This window comes from Scleropages formosus, chromosome 15 (genome assembly GCF_900964775.1).
Source record: "Scleropages formosus chromosome 15, fSclFor1.1, whole genome shotgun sequence".
In the NCBI taxonomy this organism is placed as follows: domain Eukaryota; kingdom Metazoa; phylum Chordata; class Actinopteri; order Osteoglossiformes; family Osteoglossidae; genus Scleropages; species Scleropages formosus.
Genome location: NC_041820.1, coordinates 8,612,246 through 8,633,142, shown reverse-complemented (window position 1 = coordinate 8,633,142; position 20,897 = coordinate 8,612,246). Strand labels below are relative to the sequence as shown.

Genomic DNA, 20,897 nt, shown 5'->3' with positions numbered 1-20,897 from the left:
TAAGTTTGAGTTTTTCTGTGTGCAGCAATGCTAGAAACATAATGCCTGTTGCTGGGGAATAAAAGCCTTTTAAAAATATAACTGTCACCATTAAATACATTTATATAGGCATTTGCTAGAAATTAATGATACATAACAAAGAAAAAAAAAAAAAAAACCCAAAAATCATACCAATCTCATTTGTCATGTTTATGTTCCCAGCTGTCAAAGTTCACATTTCACCTTTGGAATGAGTCTCGGCTTGTGAGTACAGAAGGTCATGACGTCAGCGCTGAAGATTTTCAAAGCGTTTCAATGCACATGAATAAACTTCAAGTAGGTAAGTGTACAACACATCTGTGTGTGACTGCTGAAGTACCAGGAAACAAAGGGTCTTATACTGGCCTGAGACATAACATTAACTCTGTGTGTGTGTGTGTGTGTGTGTGTGTGTGTGTGTGTGTGTGTGTGTGTGTGTGTGTGTGTGTGTGTCACAAGGTTACAATTGCTGACTGGAAAGAACGTCATTTCAACAAAGATGGGAGTGGGGATCAGGTCCTCAACATTTTTTGCAAAGGTACTCGACCTAGTAGTGGTTAATAACAAAGAATATTTCATGATCATTTTAATGTCTTACCTTTGTTTCAATCTTACTATGGATATGCCAGTTCTTTTTTTTTTTTTTTATTTACATTCATTTTCATTTATTTAAGAAATCCAGTAACAACATGTCTCCAGAGACCAACCATAATATTTTCTTACCTTTATTCTGTGAAGTAGTACTACGCTATATCAGTACTGTCTGTACCACAGTGTTTATTTTTGATGAAAGTAAAAAAGGCAAACAATTAAAATGTGAGTCTTTCTATCAACAAGGAAAATGCTTCCTGACGTCAAAGTACTTTCTGGAATTTCCAAGAACACCTCTTCACATCTAAAAATGAACAAGGCTATTACAAAGTAAAATGTTGTTTTCTTGGTTTCTTGTTCTAGTTTTCATTATAAATGGCTTCATGTTTGTATGATGGAAGAGTCCATACAGCCTTCAGACTCACAGTTTGTAAATTTCATTAGGGTCAATTTGTTTTGACCTTTGACATTGACCCTACTGTGAGTACTGGATGCCTAAAGCCCCATCCATCGTTGATTTTGTGACTGTCTGACCCCTGTCCACACCAGTGACACAGTAAGAATGCCAGGAAACAAACTTTACTCAATGGGATGGGGAGTTTTTTCACGGTTATAGTCTTCAGCATTTTCCAGTGAACAGTGTTATGTTCCAAGTAAGCATAATAAATATTTAATCTCAGTTATCACTTCATCGGATACATTAAACTGCTATCATTAATCTGAATCATTCTGATTAGTTTTCCCTCTGAATTTAGTCTTATTATACAGCACATTGGCTCTATTTGTCTGCATTAATTCATTTCTTTCTATAGCCAATTATTCACCCAGATGTCTAAAGTAAAATTTTTGTAATTATTATAAAGAAAGGTGCAATTAAACTGATGGAAACTAGACATTTTTAAATTCATCATTGTGCTGCCATGTAGATGTAAAAGCACTTCAAGGTTTGAAATGGTTTTCACTGCAGACATTAACAGAATACTTTTTTATATCAAAGTTCTCACCGTTTCTTTGCCTACTAAAATATTTATTTTGCTGTTAAATGGTATGCTCTTAACCACTTTCGGAAGAAGTATCTGTAAAACGAAAGAAAAGAATATAATGCATCTAGTGCTAATAAATCATATTCCTGTTATGTCATTGTTGAACGCAGTCACAGAGAGCTTAACAAAATATCACCCTGTATAGTGGATATGGAAATAAGACTTTATTAATGGTCAAACAATTTGGTGAGCTTTAAAAACACATTGCGCATTGCACTCACGTGTGCTCTCACGCATACACACACACACACATACACACACACGCACTCACACACACACACACACACACACACACACACACACACACACACTCACACACAGTTTCTAGTGTGCTATATGGTATTCTACACGATCATTGTGAGTAAGACGCAAGCACATCAAGGAAAAGTATGAATGGACAACAAAATCGTCAATAAAAAATAAAAACGCTCCCCCTAGTTCCAAAGTTCATTCGCATTGTCTGAAACTTTTTATTCCTAATCTTAAAAGATTCATACAAAAATAAGAGGGAATAAATATACTGTATTTACAGTAATAATGTTCATAAAAGAGCAGATTCGCTACAAACAGACTGCAGGAACAGAGAAGAGTTGAAAACTCTAGTTGTACGTGTGCTTTCTAGCAATGCTGTGACTGCTGATAAACACGGGGTCCACAGATGCTACCTTGGCGGCGATGAAGGAGTGGACACAGTGTAAGACAGCAGTCAGGTTTGCAAACTCCAACTCCTAAGGAAGAGAACAGAAATTGAAGAAAAGCAATACAGCGTTTCGCAAAAGATCCTTAACCATGTTTTCAGACCTATAACCAATGAAGAATCTTAAGGAAATGTTTTCTTGACTAATGAATTGTTTTATGGCACTCTGCTTCTCTCTCTGTCTCTCTCTCACACACACACACACACACACACACACACACACACAGGTAAAGTCTGGAGGCTTAATCTGTTACCTTCATTTCTATTTGCTTGTTCTCTGAATTCTGGAACAGGAGTTTCACGCGAGTCTTGCCATCATCAGAAGATCCCTTCAGCTGGGAGAATTTATACCTCCACAAAATGTTCTACAGGGAAATCAATTTTAAAGCACAATGAAGATGTCAGATAGTCGGATGTCACAATGGGATTTTTATAATGGCTTAATACCCAGGAAGCAGGAAACACAAATATATATACATATATACATACATATAAAGCAAGGTGGTAAAAGGTGGTTTTTATCTGTACGCATTCTTCACTGTCACATCTTGGTTGAGGTTTATTTTTATTAAGTTGGTTATAAGACTTTTCTTGAGTGTCATTTATTTAAAGGGTTCCTTTTTTAATGATGACAATTAGCAGTTGATTTCAGCACATCTTTGTCAGTGCAGCATTCACATTGAATACTTCCTCATAAATTGCCAACTTTGAACATTTACTGCTGACTGGATTTGTATTTGACACAGGGCATTAAGAAAAATCCCTTTTTCTAAGTCATTACATTGTTTCATTTCTATTTTTTGTTGTAAAGGATTAGTTCTTGACAGAAGCTTACTTAGATACTAAAAATACTAAAATGTTACCCTTATAATGCTACTTACATTAATTTATTATAGACCATTATAGACCTTCATTATCCCTTATGGAATTTAAAAAATATTATGCTAGCATTTCATTTTGTCCTGTGACAAAAATCTGAAAGTTTTTTTTTTCTTTTAAATTTCAGAGTGATACATTAAAAATGTAATTTGTTGAAGAAGTGAGTTTCTTCTGAAATCCCAGCTTACCTTTGTATTACTTTCAGAGCATGTGAAGCCAGATCCAAAATCAATAGTGAAACAGAGGATTTTTCCTTGGCTACTACACATGTAGGTCTTTGACTGTTGAGAAAGAAAATTGACATTACAATTTAAGAAAAACCTCAAATGCATATCACGGTGTTGTTAAATTCTCATCGATACTGATCATGCAATAAAAATATTCCAATTCGTGTTGTGGCATTCATACTTAAGTAAATCCTAAACAAATACTGAAAATAGCAAATATTAAAAATAGCACTCTTCAAAAAGTTAGGTACAACATCCAGATTATTATTCAGTTCCCCAAATGCATTAATACTCAACAATTAATTTGCTTCTTACAAAAACACAGAGTAGAGCAGACAGAAGGTAAAAAAAACTAGACAAAAGCCTTCAGGTAATGAACCACAGACACCATGAAATGTATTAACAAAGACTGCAATGCTGCACTCCTACAGTTTATTATATTTTAATGTGATGATTATTATTGTTTTACGTCCTATTGCTTTGGATTTTATTTTTGTTAGGAACGCTGTCACCTTGGGAATGCTGCTCCACAGTAATGCTTTTAATTACCGCACACGGTGAGAGGTGACTGCTCTGGGACTCTCGGCTCCCTGCACAGATGTGCTGGGCACCCGATCCATTGGCGCGCCCGCAAATCGGGCACAGGAAGAGCGGCTTCTGATACTAGTACCCTTCGTTCAGCCTGAAACGTACTTATCGTTATGTTCTTAAATCAGAACCTTGACAAGGCATTTTTGGATTCGATCCTTACTTTTATGGAAGAGCACCATGTTACAGAGATGCTCTGTATTCTAGAACCCTCTACGGCAGGCCATATCACAGGCATGCAGGAAAAGGTATATAAAGATTATATCACTATATGGGGAATAATATGGTGAAGGATGATCAAAGGTTAATTAAATGTAAAGCAGATCATAATAATCATAATGAAAAGAAAATAGTGATATAATAGAAAGTAAATAAAACGGCGAAAGTAAGTACATGCAAACAATTGTGAAAAGCTACACGAACTGTAAGGTGACTGGAAAGCTTATTATGGGAGTTTTGAAAAATAAAATGCTATGTTAGATATGTTTTTTTATTTATTTCTTTTTTTTTTTAGGATTTACAAGCAGAAACTTGGAACTGCAGAGTAGTTGCAGTTAATTTTACACAGCTTTTGAACAATGAAACACTTCTTTGCTGCAAGATTGATAAGGATTTTTCAGTTTGTTGACCTGTTTCATTACACTAAATGACATGGCAGATGGAAAACAGCACATGGTGGCTAGTTTTCCAGCAAGTGCAAATCTGTTCCATCTTCAAGAAACCTAATTTTTTTAATAGTATTATCAGTAATATCTGTACAGCTGAATATAATGTTTTTATGGACCATGAAAGTTGTTACCTTGTGCCAGGGGACTACATTTATTTATTTATCTTACGCACTTTTCCAGAGCAACTTGCAATGTTAACTAATCTACAGTTATTTAACCCTTTAGACAGCTGTGCAATTTTACAGAAGCAAATCAAGGTAACCACCTTTCCCATGGGTACTACAACTGGAGGGGAAATTTGAACCTGCAACCTTTGCGTCTAAAATCAGCCGCTCTAATCAGTACTCTACCAGCTACCGTGGGTTCTACAGTAGTGTTCTACCTCAGATTTGACCAATTAATTTTCATTCTATACATCTGAACACTTAAGAAGTACTTCACCTGTACAAAAGAATGTAAAGAGGTCCACATGTATTCACATCCTCACATCCTTAATGATTCGAAAAGGCTATTTATTAGAGCACTATTTTTCAGGAGGGGGACACGGTGGCGCTATGGGTTTGGCCTGTGCCCACTCTCTGGGGATTTAGTCTGGGGATTTAGTCCTGCTTGGGGTGCCTTGTAATGGTCTGGCATCCCGTCCTGGGTGTGTCCCCTCCCCCTCCAGCCTTCCGCCCTGTGTTGCTGGTTTAGGCTCCGGTGTACCGCAACCAGGGGGGTGCGGTGGCGCAGTGGGTTTGGACCACAGTCCTGCTCTCCAGTGGGTCTGGGGTTCGAGTCCCGCTTGGGGTGCCTTGCGAGGGACTGGCATCCCGTCCTGGGTGTGTCCCCTCCCCCTCCAGTCTTACACCCTGTGTTGCTGGGTAGGCTCCGGTTCCCTGCGACCCCGTATGGGACAAAGCGGTTCAGAAAGTGTGTGTGTGTGTGTGTGTGTACCGCAACCCCGCTTGGGAGAAGTGGTTTGTGTGTGTGTGTTTTAGGAATAAATTGAGATACAATGTTATGAGCATCTCACAGCAGTATTATATTTTTACAGAAAGCACTATGATTGTGCATTTTTTCTGATTATGTAGAAATAAAATACTAGATTTCTGCTTGACTCATTACATCTTACTTATGAAATGGAAGTACTTCTGATTGTTCCTCCTTGTGTTTAAATTCCTTATCCCCCATAGATTCAAATGAATACTTTTTCATCCTCAAACTATTTTTTGGGTGAAGATCTGGTAGGTGTGAAGGTAAGTTAGGAAACCCAATTTTCTGTGCATAGAACCATTTTTGCAAAAATGCTCAGGAACTGTTGAATGGAACATTCTTGCTGTATAAGTATTTGGTATTTTGCCAAAGTCTTCTGATTTCTGTTTGAATCTACCTTTTCTTTTACCACAGGAGGTTAATATAAAATATTCCTAGGTGAAAAATGTGAAAAAGCCCACGTTTTCTATATATATATATATATATATATATCTGATTATAGCATTTATTATACGCCTAACAATGCTAAGCATAGCTTTGGCAATGTGTCTTAATACACATGTTACAAAAGAAAATATGGAAAATGGAAAAAAGAAAACAGAATATTGCAAACAATTTGAATAAAAATTGTATTCTTCTTAATACTCCTTTCCCACTGGATCTGTTGCCTTTGAAATTTAATGAAAACCAAATAACTGTAATCCGGTTGCTTGTTTCCTTATGCACTTTACTGCAGTATTATAGTTTTAACAATGTGAAACAATTCATGTTACAAGGGTATTTTTACAGTAGCTATGATAAGCTGAAAAATACATGATTCTTTTTAGGGATTGATGCAGAGTCAGATCATGGAGTCTAGAAAATTCGCACTTTGTCTTGTTCAGCTTCAGCAACGAAATGAGTTAAATCTCCTCTGACAGGTCCATTCCTTTGTATTATTTATACTAGTTAAAGGGTCGAAGTGTAATTGCTCTGGGGGCCTGCAGATTTTTATTGCCTTCTGTTTCATTCTCTGCTGGCTGGTCTTCCCAGTTCGTGCAGCCAGAGCTCTCCTCCAGAATGCCCCTCCTCACCTCCTTCTGCTGCCTGCCAAGTGTGACTCAGATGGGGTTTACAACCTTGCTTTTGGACTGCCATTGCAATGTGTGGTTCGGGAGAACCTGTTCAGCACCTACACGGCCTCGATGCCTCCTCAGCTCAGCACTAGGAGTGCTGCTGAGAACTGGGAACTAGGAAAGGTTTTGCTCTCGTATGCTCTGCACCACATTCTTTCAAACCCTTCCACTCCTCTTAACATTATGAATGTACAGGTTGAAAGCATTTATCAAACTACAAGCTTAAGGAATATCTTTGCTTTCGTTCCTTTGCTTCTCTACACCATTTTCTGTACTGTATCTAATCAATTACATGATGACTACTTAAAACACAAGTCTTTTGAATAAGGACTGAGTCCATCTCATATCAAGACATAAAAATATTTGGAAGTATATTAATTATTTTCCAAATTGCCAAATTGGTAGACTGACCAAAACAGTCTGCATTGTGGAAACAGTTCCTTGCTTTATTATTATTATTATTATTATTTAACTGATACCAATGCCCAAATAATATTAGGTGTGTATGCCAAGCTGCTTACAGTATAATTTTACTAGAACAATTCACGAGGGCCTGGTTCAAATCAAGGTCCTTCCGGTGAAAGGTGACTGATTGCATTACCCTCTACTCCTTTTAAAGCTATTTTAATTAAACTCTACGCGTAAAATGCATGGTTAGTTTTTTCCACTCTGATGTCTGTTAGAGTTTTTTTTTTTTTTTTTTTTTTTGCACCTTGATGCCTTGTGCTGCTCTGAGTCTTTGTGCAGCTTGCACACAAACGGAGGAAATACGACACAGGGTCTCCATGACAGCACCTCAGCACCTCAGCACCTCATCATTAGGACCGCGCTGAACTTGTATCCTTTTCAAGCAGAACAGTAGATGTGAAAGCCTTGGTGTTATGGGAGCAGTTTAACATCTAAATGAGGGGCAGGTCGACTGAGTTGAGTGTCTCTGCTGAAATTCAATTAATCGGATAATTACATCTGCAAAACAAACTGCATTTTTAAGATTGCAGTACACAACCATTTACCATGTAGACCAGAGTCAGTTAATACATCTCTTTTCTTAAATAACTTGATTCTGTGTTCCATAAATTTAACAACTGTAAAAATGTTAGTAACTTTTTTTTTTTTTAATTTTAGCAATTTATTCAGTGTTTATTCATGCAGTTTATTCATGCAGCATTTACAAAATCAATTTGTGTACATCTATTACCTGTAATTTTTAGGCATTACTGATCCACCATAGTTTTTTACAAAATTATGTTTAATAAGATGTGTGTAGATATATAAAAGAAACCATATATTTGATATAAGGTTATTTGTATAAAATGTACTGTATGTGTACTATATATATATATACAGTATGTGTGTATATGAAATCAATTGAAATACCACCATATATTTGTAAATAGGAACGAGCATGTTTACCCATAGTTCCTTGTTCTTCTTACCCCTACTCTTTGTACTTCCATGAAGACGGCTCTTTGGAAAGCCTTTTCCCATGTGACGAGGTCACTGCCCAACTCCACACTGAAGGAGTGGCTCTGCCCATGGCCCACCAGCACGCTGAAGGAGAAAGGTCGGCTCTCCTTGGGTTCGCAGTCACGCTGAAGACCTTGGTGGGCCTTCATCTGGATCCAGCAGTCCTCTGCAATGCACAGCTGCAAAAGGACACATCCACAGCCCCAGCCACTGTAAAGTTATATCCAATGTTTTCTTTGGTCAGCAGAACACATGGAAGTAGCATCTCCTTTGTTAACTGAATTCTCCGGCTACCCTTTTTCAAAATAGAATAGAACATGGGACTCTCTCAATAACCCAGAAAAATTATCTTTCCAACAAGACCTTGGGGGAGGCAATTTCTTGTGAGCAAGTAAAGTGATTTGTAAATTATCTCAAAGTGTCCCAGTTTTGTATCATATTTGCAAGACTATCTGCAACATAACCCTACATTAGAGGTGGGTGAATCACTGTGGGCCTGGCAAGTTCTTGCTAGAGTTTCTTCAGCTGAAAAGGTAGCTTGATATCATTCATTCTTGCATACCTGTAATATTAAAGTTTCGTCTAATACGTGTAGTCAAAATATCAAGTATGAGTAACAGAAGTACACCACCACACCGTATGGCTTGTCAAGTGCCCCATCACTGCTCCACCAGATTAAACCAATGAACACACCATAATAATCAGCTAGTAGGTGGAAAACCTGTGCATGTGCACTGTCAACAAGAATTCCTTAAGGAGATGCAACACTGGACACTAATTCGCAAAAGCATGATAGTGATGGATTTAAAGTGAAAGGCATTCCCCAGTCTGTTGGTAGCCACATTCATTACGGTTGCATTAGGCACTATTAATAAGTCAGAAATCACTGTCAGTAGCCTTACGCAGTCAGACAACACAGTTTTAGCCAAGCAGTGAATCACAGGTACCTACCACAAGCATGCAGCTCTGGAACAAGCACAGCAGATACCACATAATATATATATATTTTATATATATATAATGAAAAGTTGCTCTCAATTTAAAAAGTGTAATAATAATAATAATAATAATAATAATAATAATAATAATAATAAACACATCTTATTGTCTTATATGTATTTCAGATCTTTTCTGAAATTCAAGCTATTCACTTCACTTGGGCCGATCAATGTAAACATTGGATTATCATTATCAGCTCCTCACATGCTCCCTCTTCCCCTTGTTCAGAGAGTGCTTTTTGGACCACAGCAAAATAGGTTTTCTTTTTCAGAAAAGATTAATGTTACGTGGCATGAACTGAATAAATGAAACAACAAAGCCAGACACCCCGTGAGCTTCTCGCTTTCATTGGTACTTTTAATGCGCTGCATGTTTGGAGAGCTGATTTGTATGGTATGATTGTGCATGTGAGCATTCAGGAGGCAGCCAAGAACCTGAATCAGTAACCTTTGGGAAAAATGTCCAGAACTGATCGTGTAAACACTCCATTTTGTAAGGTTGTTGTACCACAAGTCCGACTGGAGACTGTAGTCCCTTGACTCTATAAGTGTCTTTGTGGCTAGGTCTCCAGTCCCTAGCATTGAAACCTCTGTCTCTTCCTCTAGTAACGCACCACGATTTGTCCAACAATACATCAGTATTTCAGTTGAAAATACTTCCTGCTAAATCTTTCACGTGACAATAGGTTTTGCATTATCTATTGCTCTGCCAGTTTTTCAATGTATCACTTTGAGAAGAAGCAAACATTTCTACAAAAATAGTAGATATTCAATGAGAATAAATAGTTATTTTAAGAAGCTCTACTGTACTTGAGCGCACCTTGTGAGTCTTAAACAGAACTTCACAGAGGTTATGGATGGCTTCAGGGCGCTCCCAGTCCAATGTGCTGACCTGAGAAAGGGAAGAACGATGCATCAATTTTCAGTCAACTATTAACTTGCAGCAACTCATGATGCAAATCATACAATTTGATTACATTTCAAATATAATAAAGCTAACACGTGTGATTTACACTTGTTCTAATTCTACATCCACCTTTCAAATTTTTGTTAGCATTTCAAAGGCAATTCTGCAGAGCAAATACAGGTGGGGGAGTAAGAGAGACTTAGAGCTGATTGCCATCATGATTAGTGCAATCGAAGCAATCTTAAAATCTTAAACTCAAATTTTGTGTAATTTTTGTTCATATTTGGATTTCAGTGTAACAAGGAAAGCATTAAGCTGAGTACATTGTCATTACAGGCACATTCTCAGCTGAAAGATAGGGCTGCTGTCTTGATACTTTATTCCACTGAATTTGATAAAAGTGTAGGTTATAATAAATTCCCTAGTTATTCTGATTTAATGTTCAATTATTGGATGTTCAAATTTAATTTCTGGAAATAAATGAAAATCATGTATTGGTTAATTCCCTTCATTTAAACTGTCCCAAATTTTGTGAAGTTCTTCCTTTCTTCCACTGAATTTCAAAGGCCCTCTGATCATAAATCTGATTTAAGATGAAACCAGGGACCACAGGATAGTGATGGACCTGAAATTCTCATGTGGATGAATCTGTCATATCAATCCATATCACATGCAGTTTCCTTCAAGTTTAATGAAGTATTATCTATCTATCTATCTATCTATCTATCTATCTATCTATCTATCTATCTATCCAACAAAACAACATGTTTATCAATTCTGATAATACAATACATTTTTAATTTTATCCATGTAAAACTGTTACAGGTACTGGTCCTTAATTTATTCAGATATGTTATGACTGAGACTGTGCATGGAGACAAAGGACATGAGGACGACTGGCTCTCACAGGAGGTCTCCTGAAGATAAAGAGGGAAGATCCTTTCAGTGCTAGGAACTTGAAGTTGTAGAGCGGGGAAGAGTCACTGGCCTGAAGGTTTTCACACACCCACCCCATGTGAATTATCTGCAGAAGATGAAAATTAAACCCTCCTACATATCAGTTATATAAAAAAGGATTACGTTTCACTGTATAAGCTATATTGTGTATTGCGGTTTTAAAATGTAAAATTCATTACATTCGGTAAGCATTGCACGTCAGAGTGGATTAAGTGTTACATCGGTTAAAATGACTTAATAATTATACGAATAATAACTAATTAAAGCAAAAGACTATGCATACACTGCACATTACCATCTGACCATTTTATGGTTTTATGCCTCTGAGAGCATATTAAATAAACTCCCTTAAATAAACCATTAATATACGATTCAAAATAGTATATCCAGCTGAGTGCTACATTTAAGTTTTCTTTTTCTCCACACACTTTAACCATATTGTGTTGCCTGGAGATAGAAATGGCATACCTGGTCCTCAGGTGCAAAGCATTTGTTAATCACTTTCATCTATAGTTAAAAAAGAAAAACAGTTAGAGAAGATGTCATTGCTGTTGAGTTTTTCCGCTTTAATAATTCGTAGCAAAGGTAAATTATGCATTTTGCAAGATGGCATTTGAACTCATGCTGAGTTTCACAGAATGTTGCCACAGAATGTTGAAAAACCCAACAGAAAACTAATAAGTATTTGTTTATAGCATTGAAATTCCATACAAATCTTATTTTGGCTTTACACTGTGTAGTAACCTCCTAATTTTGAGTGTCACTATCATTCTACTTCAACTCCGATGGAAAAAAAGGCAAGACTGTTGACAAATATCCATACCTGATTGTGCCTTTTTTGTATCAGAAGCTCAGGGCACTTTATTCCCAGAAACACAGCATTCATCCGGGCATCTTAAGCACATGTATGGAGGTCATCTGATAAAGTGTACTTAAATTTGTAAGCTCAATCAAGGCAAAATGAGACCTATTTTTAGGTTTCAGGTCATCATGATAAGCCCCAATTCTGTTCCCAGTGCTGACATATAATGATGACTTAATTGAACATTTAGCAATCAGAACCTGTAATTAAGTGACGCAAGTGAAATAATTACACTTCTAAAAAAAACAGCTGTGCAGTTGTGAGCAGGTCGTGTTTGTATCTTTAATAAAGGACGGGATTTCTGGATCATCATCACACTAATTAAAATGAAACCTCCGCAGAGGAATCATTTAGTAGACTTCTCGCAGGATTTTGTTCTTCTTAAATCTGCAACTTGTTATCTGTAATTAATAAGGCTCAAGGCATATGGATATGAATGTACTCTGAATTCCGAATAGGGATTAGAGACTTGTATTTTTTGGTTGCGTAGCAATGTCAACTTGCACTTTGGGACTGAATAAATCTTCAGTAAACCAAAGAATGCAGTATACTGAGTCAACCAAACTCGGTGGGATGAATGTCAAGCTGAAATGCACATAAATGATGGCATCTCAGAAACATGATGAATAAATTATTTCATTTTACATGAACAGCATTACTATACACATTGGTCTCCAACTTCCTCTTCATCTCCCTATGTGGCACAAACATAAAACATTTATCACACTTTGTTGAGATGTATATACCCTTTCACTGTATGGGAGTGATGTTCTGCCTGCTAAAACTATGGCAGTATACGTGAAATTTATACAAAGAGCTTCGAAAGGCGCTCTCCTCCTGGGGAGCCTTCGCTGACGGCACTGCTGTGCCGCGGCTGTCCGTGGTGAGTCAACAGGGAATACTATCAATTCATTAGCGACTGGAGTTTGTTCCACAAAAGGGTGTCTGATGACATAAACGGTATGAAGGGACTAAGGCGTCTGCAAGTCTAAGGCTCATTTCCTCATTGACTGTAAGGAGGCACTGATACCACATGTGCCGCACCAAAGACCAATAGCAAAGTGAAAAACCGCTGCTTGTGTGTGTGTGTGTTGTGCGTCTCTTCAATATAATTTTTTATAAACTTCGCCAACACAAATAGTGTTCTTTCTGAAAATACCTGAAACTAGATAAGCATGACATAAAGTGCACTGTATTGCTGAGACCCAGCCATTTGTTTTTGTCCACTATAGAGGACACATGTTTTTTTCTAGCTGTTTCTCCCAGACTTTACATGTTCCAATGCTGACCCACATTCATTGTATTAAAGACATTGCATATTTTGAAAGGATACCTTGAGTTTGGCAATGGGACTTGGAAAGGCTCCAAGAAATGAAAAATTAGGCAAATATTTATTTATTTATTTATTTTTGCTGGAAATATACAAAATATTAGTACATCATACCTGTGTGCATATGTGTGAACAAAAGAAATGTATATACCTACATTTTCAAGTGTAAGGTTGTTGATGTTGGTGGATATTGATTGAAGCCAGTCTGTGCTTTCGGAGGCTGTGCTGAATTGTAGAATACTGGAACATTCTCCATCTAAGGCAATGACTTCAAAACAGTTCGGCCTGGGAGAGATTGTAGAAGCAGATTTGGACACACAGATTTTTTTTTTTTCCCCTCATTACGATTATATCAACGTAGCTCCCCTGAACACCGTTAATTAAGAAGTATCTTTAAAAACATATTAAAGACATCCCTTTCAAAGCTGAAGAAAATTAATTTGAAAATAATGTTAACTGTATTTCCCCTTACTGAATACTGATGTCTCCAATAAAGCAGCTTTTTCACTCTCATTAACGTTTTAATAACAGCTATCTGCTTGCAAAACTTTTTTCTGTAAGTGGTGTTCCCTCCTCACATTTCTCAGATGAGCAAAATGTCAGGACAACTTTAAAAAATATACATAAAGGTAATCATATTTCCATTTTAATATGCTGATGAATGAGACTGTCTGTACCCCATCATGCTTACTGTGCTGCGAGGGCCCATGGCGATGGGCATTTGTTACACGCTTCAATAAGCTGAGTGAGCGATTTTTGGCTGAAACTTGGCACTTTCGTCCCTCTAATTCTCACTCTCCTTCCTGCATGATACATACATGACGCATTGTCTATCACCCAGCTAGCAAACACAACCACTGCCTGGGTCAATATCATTTTTAAATAGGATAGCAAGGGTAGGTAAGAAGAAAATAAAATTTTCTCATGAAAACACATTGTGTTCATTATTTAAAAAACTGCCATGAGAAGTTTTTATTGACTATCCTGCACTGCTGCGCGGGTTCAGTTTTTAGAGTACAGCAATATAAGAAAAACATTAAAAACTGCATTAAAATTGTATGATTCACATTGACAGAAAATATGATACTTGCCCCTTAAAATGGTTAAATATACATAAACCAGCTTTAAGGTAGAATATTTGAAGTCAGTTTTATTCTAAAATAAGTCTGAACACAACTGGAGACTAATGCCTCTTGTTAAAGCTGCCTACATATGTACCTTTCCACTTTCTTAAACTATACCGTAGTAGATTGATGGAACCAGCAGTCCTCCAACAGTTTCCAGTAGTGCAATTTTAAAGTGCAGCAATCATTGTGATTGCTGAAAATGACAGGAAAAGGTATAATCAACGATCTAAGAGATTATTTCACATTGTGAAATTAAAGGAAATTAATTCTGAGTCGATATTAAAGGCAAACTAAATGGACTGCTGCAAAAGCCAAGAAATCTACGGAAAAGTTCCACGTTCTAAACTGCATGTTGATTGTATCATAAATATTTATAGCATGTAAGTTTTTAATAAGCTAACAGCTGACAGCCAAGAGAAGGCTAATATTTTACATGCCAATTGTCACATCTAATTGATTAAAGCTTGCAAGGGCTAATGAAATTTAACATAACGTCTCGAAAAACATCTTTCTGCTGATCGTAGATATTCAACATTTTCCTCATTAAAAACACATTTTAGTGTGAAATTACTGTATAATGAGCTGTATTTGAAATCGAGAAAATTGATATTTTGTTTCTGAAGCCACTGATGCTAATGACAAGTCTGGAAACTTAAATGCTCCTGAAAGTATTAAAACCATATCAATCCTCTTAGTAATATGGTGCTTTAACTACTTGTTGGATAAAATCCTAACAGTTTCAGTGCGCCGCTCACAGAATAAGCAGAACAGAAAACATTTACTCCAAGCTACACTGCAGCGAAAATGACAATGCCTGTGTTCACCTAGAGAAGAATTTTTATTTACTCGCCACTGATTAAATGACATTTAGCACATAATGAGTTCTAAGCAAAAGGATAATGAATAATTTCCCCTACAGCACAGCCAAATTAAATACAAAAATGCTCAATACTGATACCCTATAAGTTCTTATGATTTATATTTTTAGATAATTTAACAATTCAGTACTTATTGTTACTGGCACGTGAACTGTAGACTACTAATGTATATGTATGTTGTACACATTTCTGCAAATCACCCGTATATTCTGCAAAATCAGTATATTTTTCTTTAGTATAAAGCCTTGTACATATGAACACTGACTCAGTAAACTTTAAGGACAACACATGTCTATGCATAGATATTGGGCTTAACAAGTCCTCACCTGGTCTGAACTTTCGTGCTATAAAAATAGGCCTCGTCTTGGATTACCTACCTTAATTTGTGTGTGCCGGCTCTATATCTGGAGACTCGGGCCATCAGCAACGGGAGGGACAGGGTGTCCACCCACCGCTTCTCGTACTTTGGTTCATTAGCTGAGGGCGATAAGGGTGAGGAAGGGACCTACACAGAATAAATGAGGAGGGCGAACAGCTCATCATAGCCACTCTGCGCTCGGAAGGAAAAAAAGGCATCCCTCTTTGCAATAACATAAAGAGTCAGAAGTCAACCTCATGCCCCAAATTTCTTTTCTTTTTTTACTTGACAACATAATTATTAAATCAGAGCCCAAGCAAAGAGAAAGTGATGGAGCTTTTTAACATGACACAAATATCTTGAAGGGTGTAAAAAGGGATGAATAATTTATTGCATGAATGTATGTGAAAAGATGGTAAAATGAACCTTCAAAGGGAGTTTTATCTTACATTTTTCAGGCTTTTTCAGAGATTGAAAATATCTTCAGGAGCAATAATGCAATGATAAACTGGTGTCATAAAAGGTTTAACTCAGATGTATTGTACTCCTAACATCGAAAAGACCCAAATTTAAGGAAATTTTATAAGGGATGAAATGTGAATGAAACAGGAATAGAGCCATGAGATGGCCATAATAAAATCAGACAAATCTTATTTGTGGTATTAGAGGTGGAGGATGTGCAGGTAATGGAACGCAGAATCATAAAAGGGGTATGAAATGGGTAAAGGACTTTCTTCATTCCCACCAAAGCCCTCCCAATTTTTGGAACTTCACATTAGTGATAAGTTCTAATCACCAATGATATTTACAATGGAGCACCTCTTAGTGATAAAAATGGAGCAGAATTTGTACAAATCAATTTCAGACCTCAGTGACTCCATGATGCCTTTTAGTGTAATTTACCACTTAAAAAGACATTGGACTGTTGTTCCTGGAAGAGACCTTTGGATCTCTGGCAACAGACTTGATTAAATGAAATTAAATCAAAGTTTATGCATTCATTATTAATAACAACTTGTCCAGCTGAGGGCCAGAGTGGGCTGGAGCCTATGCTGGATACACAGGGTGTGAGGTATGAGATGCTAGCCAGAGCAATATATATATATATATATATATATGTTCTCACACACACACACACACACACACACACACACACACACACACACACACACACACACACACACACACAATGGGCAACTTAAAGTTGCTACTTCACGTAAAACACATCTTTCTGGATTCTGACACCTGTTCAAACGCACAGCTAAGGTGTCGTGAAGCATCAGCACTATCTACTGTGCTACCATACCATTTATTCAGTTAGCTGACACTTTTCTCCAAAGCAACTTACAATGTTAATCTACTTACCCATTTGTACAGATGGGTAATTTTATTGAAGCAATTTAGGGTCAATACAACACTCAATGGTAAAAAAGCTCGAGGTGGGATTTAAACCTGTGACCTTTGGGTCCAATGGCAGCTACATTATCCACTACAGTACCAGCTGCCCCACCCTCAAACACAAATACATAATTTATAATCTCCTCTTCAGAAACTGATAGTACTAATATGTAGAGAACAGCCATACTTCATAAATGTCACTACGGAAATTGTGTAAGATTTTCAAGCGAAAGCAAAGTATCAGTTACATTCATGGTGTTAATACTCTGCAAACATTTACAGCCAAATTGAAAGTGGATGAAGTACATTAAGGCTGACAGCTTCAGTGCGAGAGCTTTTTTAATGTAATTACCCATAAGGCCATTCCATGTCTCACGAAAGGCATGCTATGAAACACCTGGGTGAATACAAGAAGACTTAAATTTAAAGAATAGGACACTGAGTGCTTTTTTTTTTTTTTTTTTTGAAAAATTACGTTCTTAATGTTTTCTGCGATCCTATTACAGGGTGCTCTTGTGTTGTAACAATTGCCTCAGTTGTTATATTGCTGTAATATGAACTGGTTTGCGATTTTCCCTACATAATGCTGTTGTACCTGTCTCACTGTAGGTTAGAAAAGAATTTAAGTGGTGGATTAAACAAAAATATCAAGTAAATAAATGAATAAATAAAGGAATCTATGGCATCTTGGGGAAATACATCCGCTGGACACCAGTTAAGGATAACAATTTTCAAGTGCCAAGTCAATGTTGGAGACGGAGTTTGAAGGAAGTTGAATCCTGGAAAACAGTACATCCAAAGTTCTGTGCTAGTTCCCTCAATGTCGATGTCGATGTTAATGCCAGCCATCTTGACATCATTTATACAAGCCTATCCACCAATAAAACTTCTCTAATACATCTGGGTGCCGTCGGACTATAGCATTGGTCACAGAGAAAAAAAAAAGCAGAAAGTAAACCAGCACCATGAGCTACAGAATAAGATTAAAAGACTCTGGAAAACAGATGCTTCAGTAATCCCTGTTGTTGTAGCTGCTATTGGGATCATCACTAAATCCATCAATGATACACTGAACTGTTCTCGCCCAACTTTGACATCTCTGTTCTGCAAAACCAGGTGGCGATATGCGCAGCATCAGTTGTTAGCATAGTGCACGGCACCATTAATTCATACGGTAGAATCTGCATTGGCTGGAGTTTTCTGCACAGTCACTATAGCTGTCCTGATTATATTCCGAGTGCACAAAACATGCACTTCAATATTTCCTGCTCATTCATTCAAAGACACGTTAATTGGAGGTATCAGAGTGGAATATTACGCCTTGTGTTCAAATCACAGGGCTCAGGAACTTTAAGCAGGAGTAGTTTTCCCTTTGTGATGCGCATGCAGACCAATACAGAGTAATTAAACTTGATTTGACTTTCAAGTCATGTTGTGCCAGGCAAAGACTGAGATGACAAGGAATAAAAAATTGTGCGTATGTCAGAACTGATTAGAGTGACAACATGTCTGTTTTTTGCCCAGTAACTTCATAGGCAGTAATTGAGGAGACAGTGTTGTCCTTCATGTTTTTCCACCCTTTCCGTTCCATGGAGCCTAAGGCAACAGACCGAACTGCTGCTTGGGGAATGGGAACCATGTAAATGAATCAACACGGATTCCTCTTGTGTGCTTGGAAATTAAAGTGCTGTCAATCACTTCAGTTGGTTTAAGGGGCGTACAGGCTTTGTGCATTTTAATCTCCTGCATTCAAGGAGTAAGAACAGTCAGCGAATGAAACGCAATCTTGATAAATCATGCAAGCACATCGTGTTGACTGTTATTAAATATTCCGTCACATTGTCAAAGCACAATGTGCTGTGCTGGATTCGTACTATATCCTACGAAAAATTATAAAAGAACAAGTCCATTCCGTAGTTATGTTGTTCAGTAATGAGCTCATTTACAAATCTAACATTGACTAAATGCATAAATTGTGATGGACTCAGTAACTAATAATTAGTGCCATGCTTGATGCCTTTGTCACTACCTTCTCTTATTTATAAGGTGAAAACACAAATTAACTTCTAAATGCAACTAGTTATGTGTTGATGTTGAAGCTAAAGCGTAACTTGTCCCGTGATCTCGAATTAACCAGCTTGATAAAGCAGTACCATTTCAAATAACAGTGAAATACCAGCACACTAGACAGCGAATATTAGTTTCACAGAGTGCCCCAGGAGTGAAAGATTGCTGAAATCATGGCATGAACTCCACCCTAAACTGCTCTGATCAATTCACACGACCAGTCCCCAGAATCCCATCACTCACCGCCTCAGAGAACGGGAATCATTTTAAAGTCTCATTCCCTTCCGAAGCCTACTCTTATCACCCGGTTGACTTCATCATTTAACTCTCCCTGTGCTCTATACAGCGAGAAAGTTCAGCCGTCCCCCTTCTGCCCTTAGAGGGAAGATAATAACAGCAAAGCGTAATGGAGGAAACTTATGGACCTCTCTGACCTTACCACCTAACAACCCACCTTGTCCACCGTCTCATCACCTGTCAGCTCATGCAGCAGATCTCATTATCAAAATTAAGCACCATGTGACTAATATGAGTAAAACTTTTCCACTTTCTCTTCTTTCCTTGTCTCTGTCTCTCTCCGCTGACCCACTGCCAATAATCCAGCTGACGACCCGCTGTTCTGACCCCTTTCGATCTTCAATTCCCCCAATCATCGACCTCCATCTCCCTCCATTCACCAGTGAGTCCCTGTCAGCTATTTAGCACAGCTCTGTCTTCAAGAGGACGCCTTAACGGTGCGGTTTCAAGGCCAGCCATCGAGCAGATAGCACACATTTAACTGAGATCACACACACTACAAGATTGGTGTCACTGTCACCTGCCCTGATTCACACCATCATTCCACTTTGACTCTTGTTCAGTAAATGTCAGATCCTGATGTTCACCTTGACTCTGACACACACCAAGAGCACTGCACAAATCTAGCTCAACATCTATATTTCTAATACCTCCTACGAGGCGACGTGGAGAACTTGATATTGCCAAAATCTTTCTTTTGTGGATGCCTGATCAGAGCAGAAAAATACAGCTTTTGATTGCAGTAGTGGTCATGTATGCTTTTCACCATATTTCTCATGTACTATGATTACCTGAATGACTGGGAATTTTCGTAATTCCCATTCCGATCCATCCATCAGCTACCAGAACGAATGAAGATGTCAAATGTGCAAGAACCTTGGCCTGAAATAACTGATGCTTGGCAGGCGGATTGATACGCTCGTCAGCTGAACGCCCTCCATGTCCATCCTTTCTGCGGTGCGCATGTGATCTACCCAAAGCATGTGATGTTGACCAGTACACCTGCTTCCACCATCGGCTGGGCAACTGGACAATAATTATGATGGATGCTGTACACAACTTACAAAAGCTATACAAGTTAAAAGATTTAAAATTAACAGGAACGCTCTTTTAACTTTTCAAAGTCATACAAGGAATCTTACTGTATGGTTAGAATTTCCATTTAGATGACAACCACTGTCGAAAAGTGGAGAAGATGCTCTGCTACTATGATCACTGCATGGTTCCGGAGAACCTGAAAAACAAAATGCCAAACTGTAAATGTTCAAAGAGGCCTCACAAGCTGATGTAACCCATGCCATGTTATTAATAATGACTTTTAATCACCAAAGTTTATAATAGATACCAACAGTTGTCTATTGTTGTTTACTGTATAGTATTTCCATTGGTCTTTTATTAATTGCACCAACTGAAAAATGCTTATCATTCATCCAGTAACTACAACATTTAG

At 37.6% G+C, this 20,897-nt stretch overlaps 1 protein-coding gene across 1 annotated transcript in view; it reads right to left on the bottom strand.

The window, feature by feature from the left end:
• Positions 1–2,251: 2,251 nt before the first annotated feature.
• sntg2 (syntrophin, gamma 2) overlaps positions 2,252–20,897 on the bottom strand; it is a 34,655-nt gene continuing 16,009 nt past the window's right edge. The window contains exons 8-17 of the mRNA XM_018730978.2: positions 20,590–20,681; positions 15,705–15,832; positions 13,478–13,607; positions 11,599–11,637; positions 11,081–11,197; positions 10,087–10,158; positions 8,238–8,447; positions 3,417–3,509; positions 2,604–2,714; positions 2,252–2,380 (exon numbers count right to left, since the gene is read on the bottom strand). Coding sequence (XP_018586494.1) covers positions 2,252–2,380; positions 2,604–2,714; positions 3,417–3,509; positions 8,238–8,447; positions 10,087–10,158; positions 11,081–11,197; positions 11,599–11,637; positions 13,478–13,607; positions 15,705–15,832; positions 20,590–20,681 — 1,121 coding nt within the window. The remainder of the gene's footprint in view (positions 2,381–2,603; positions 2,715–3,416; positions 3,510–8,237; positions 8,448–10,086; positions 10,159–11,080; positions 11,198–11,598; positions 11,638–13,477; positions 13,608–15,704; positions 15,833–20,589; positions 20,682–20,897) is intronic.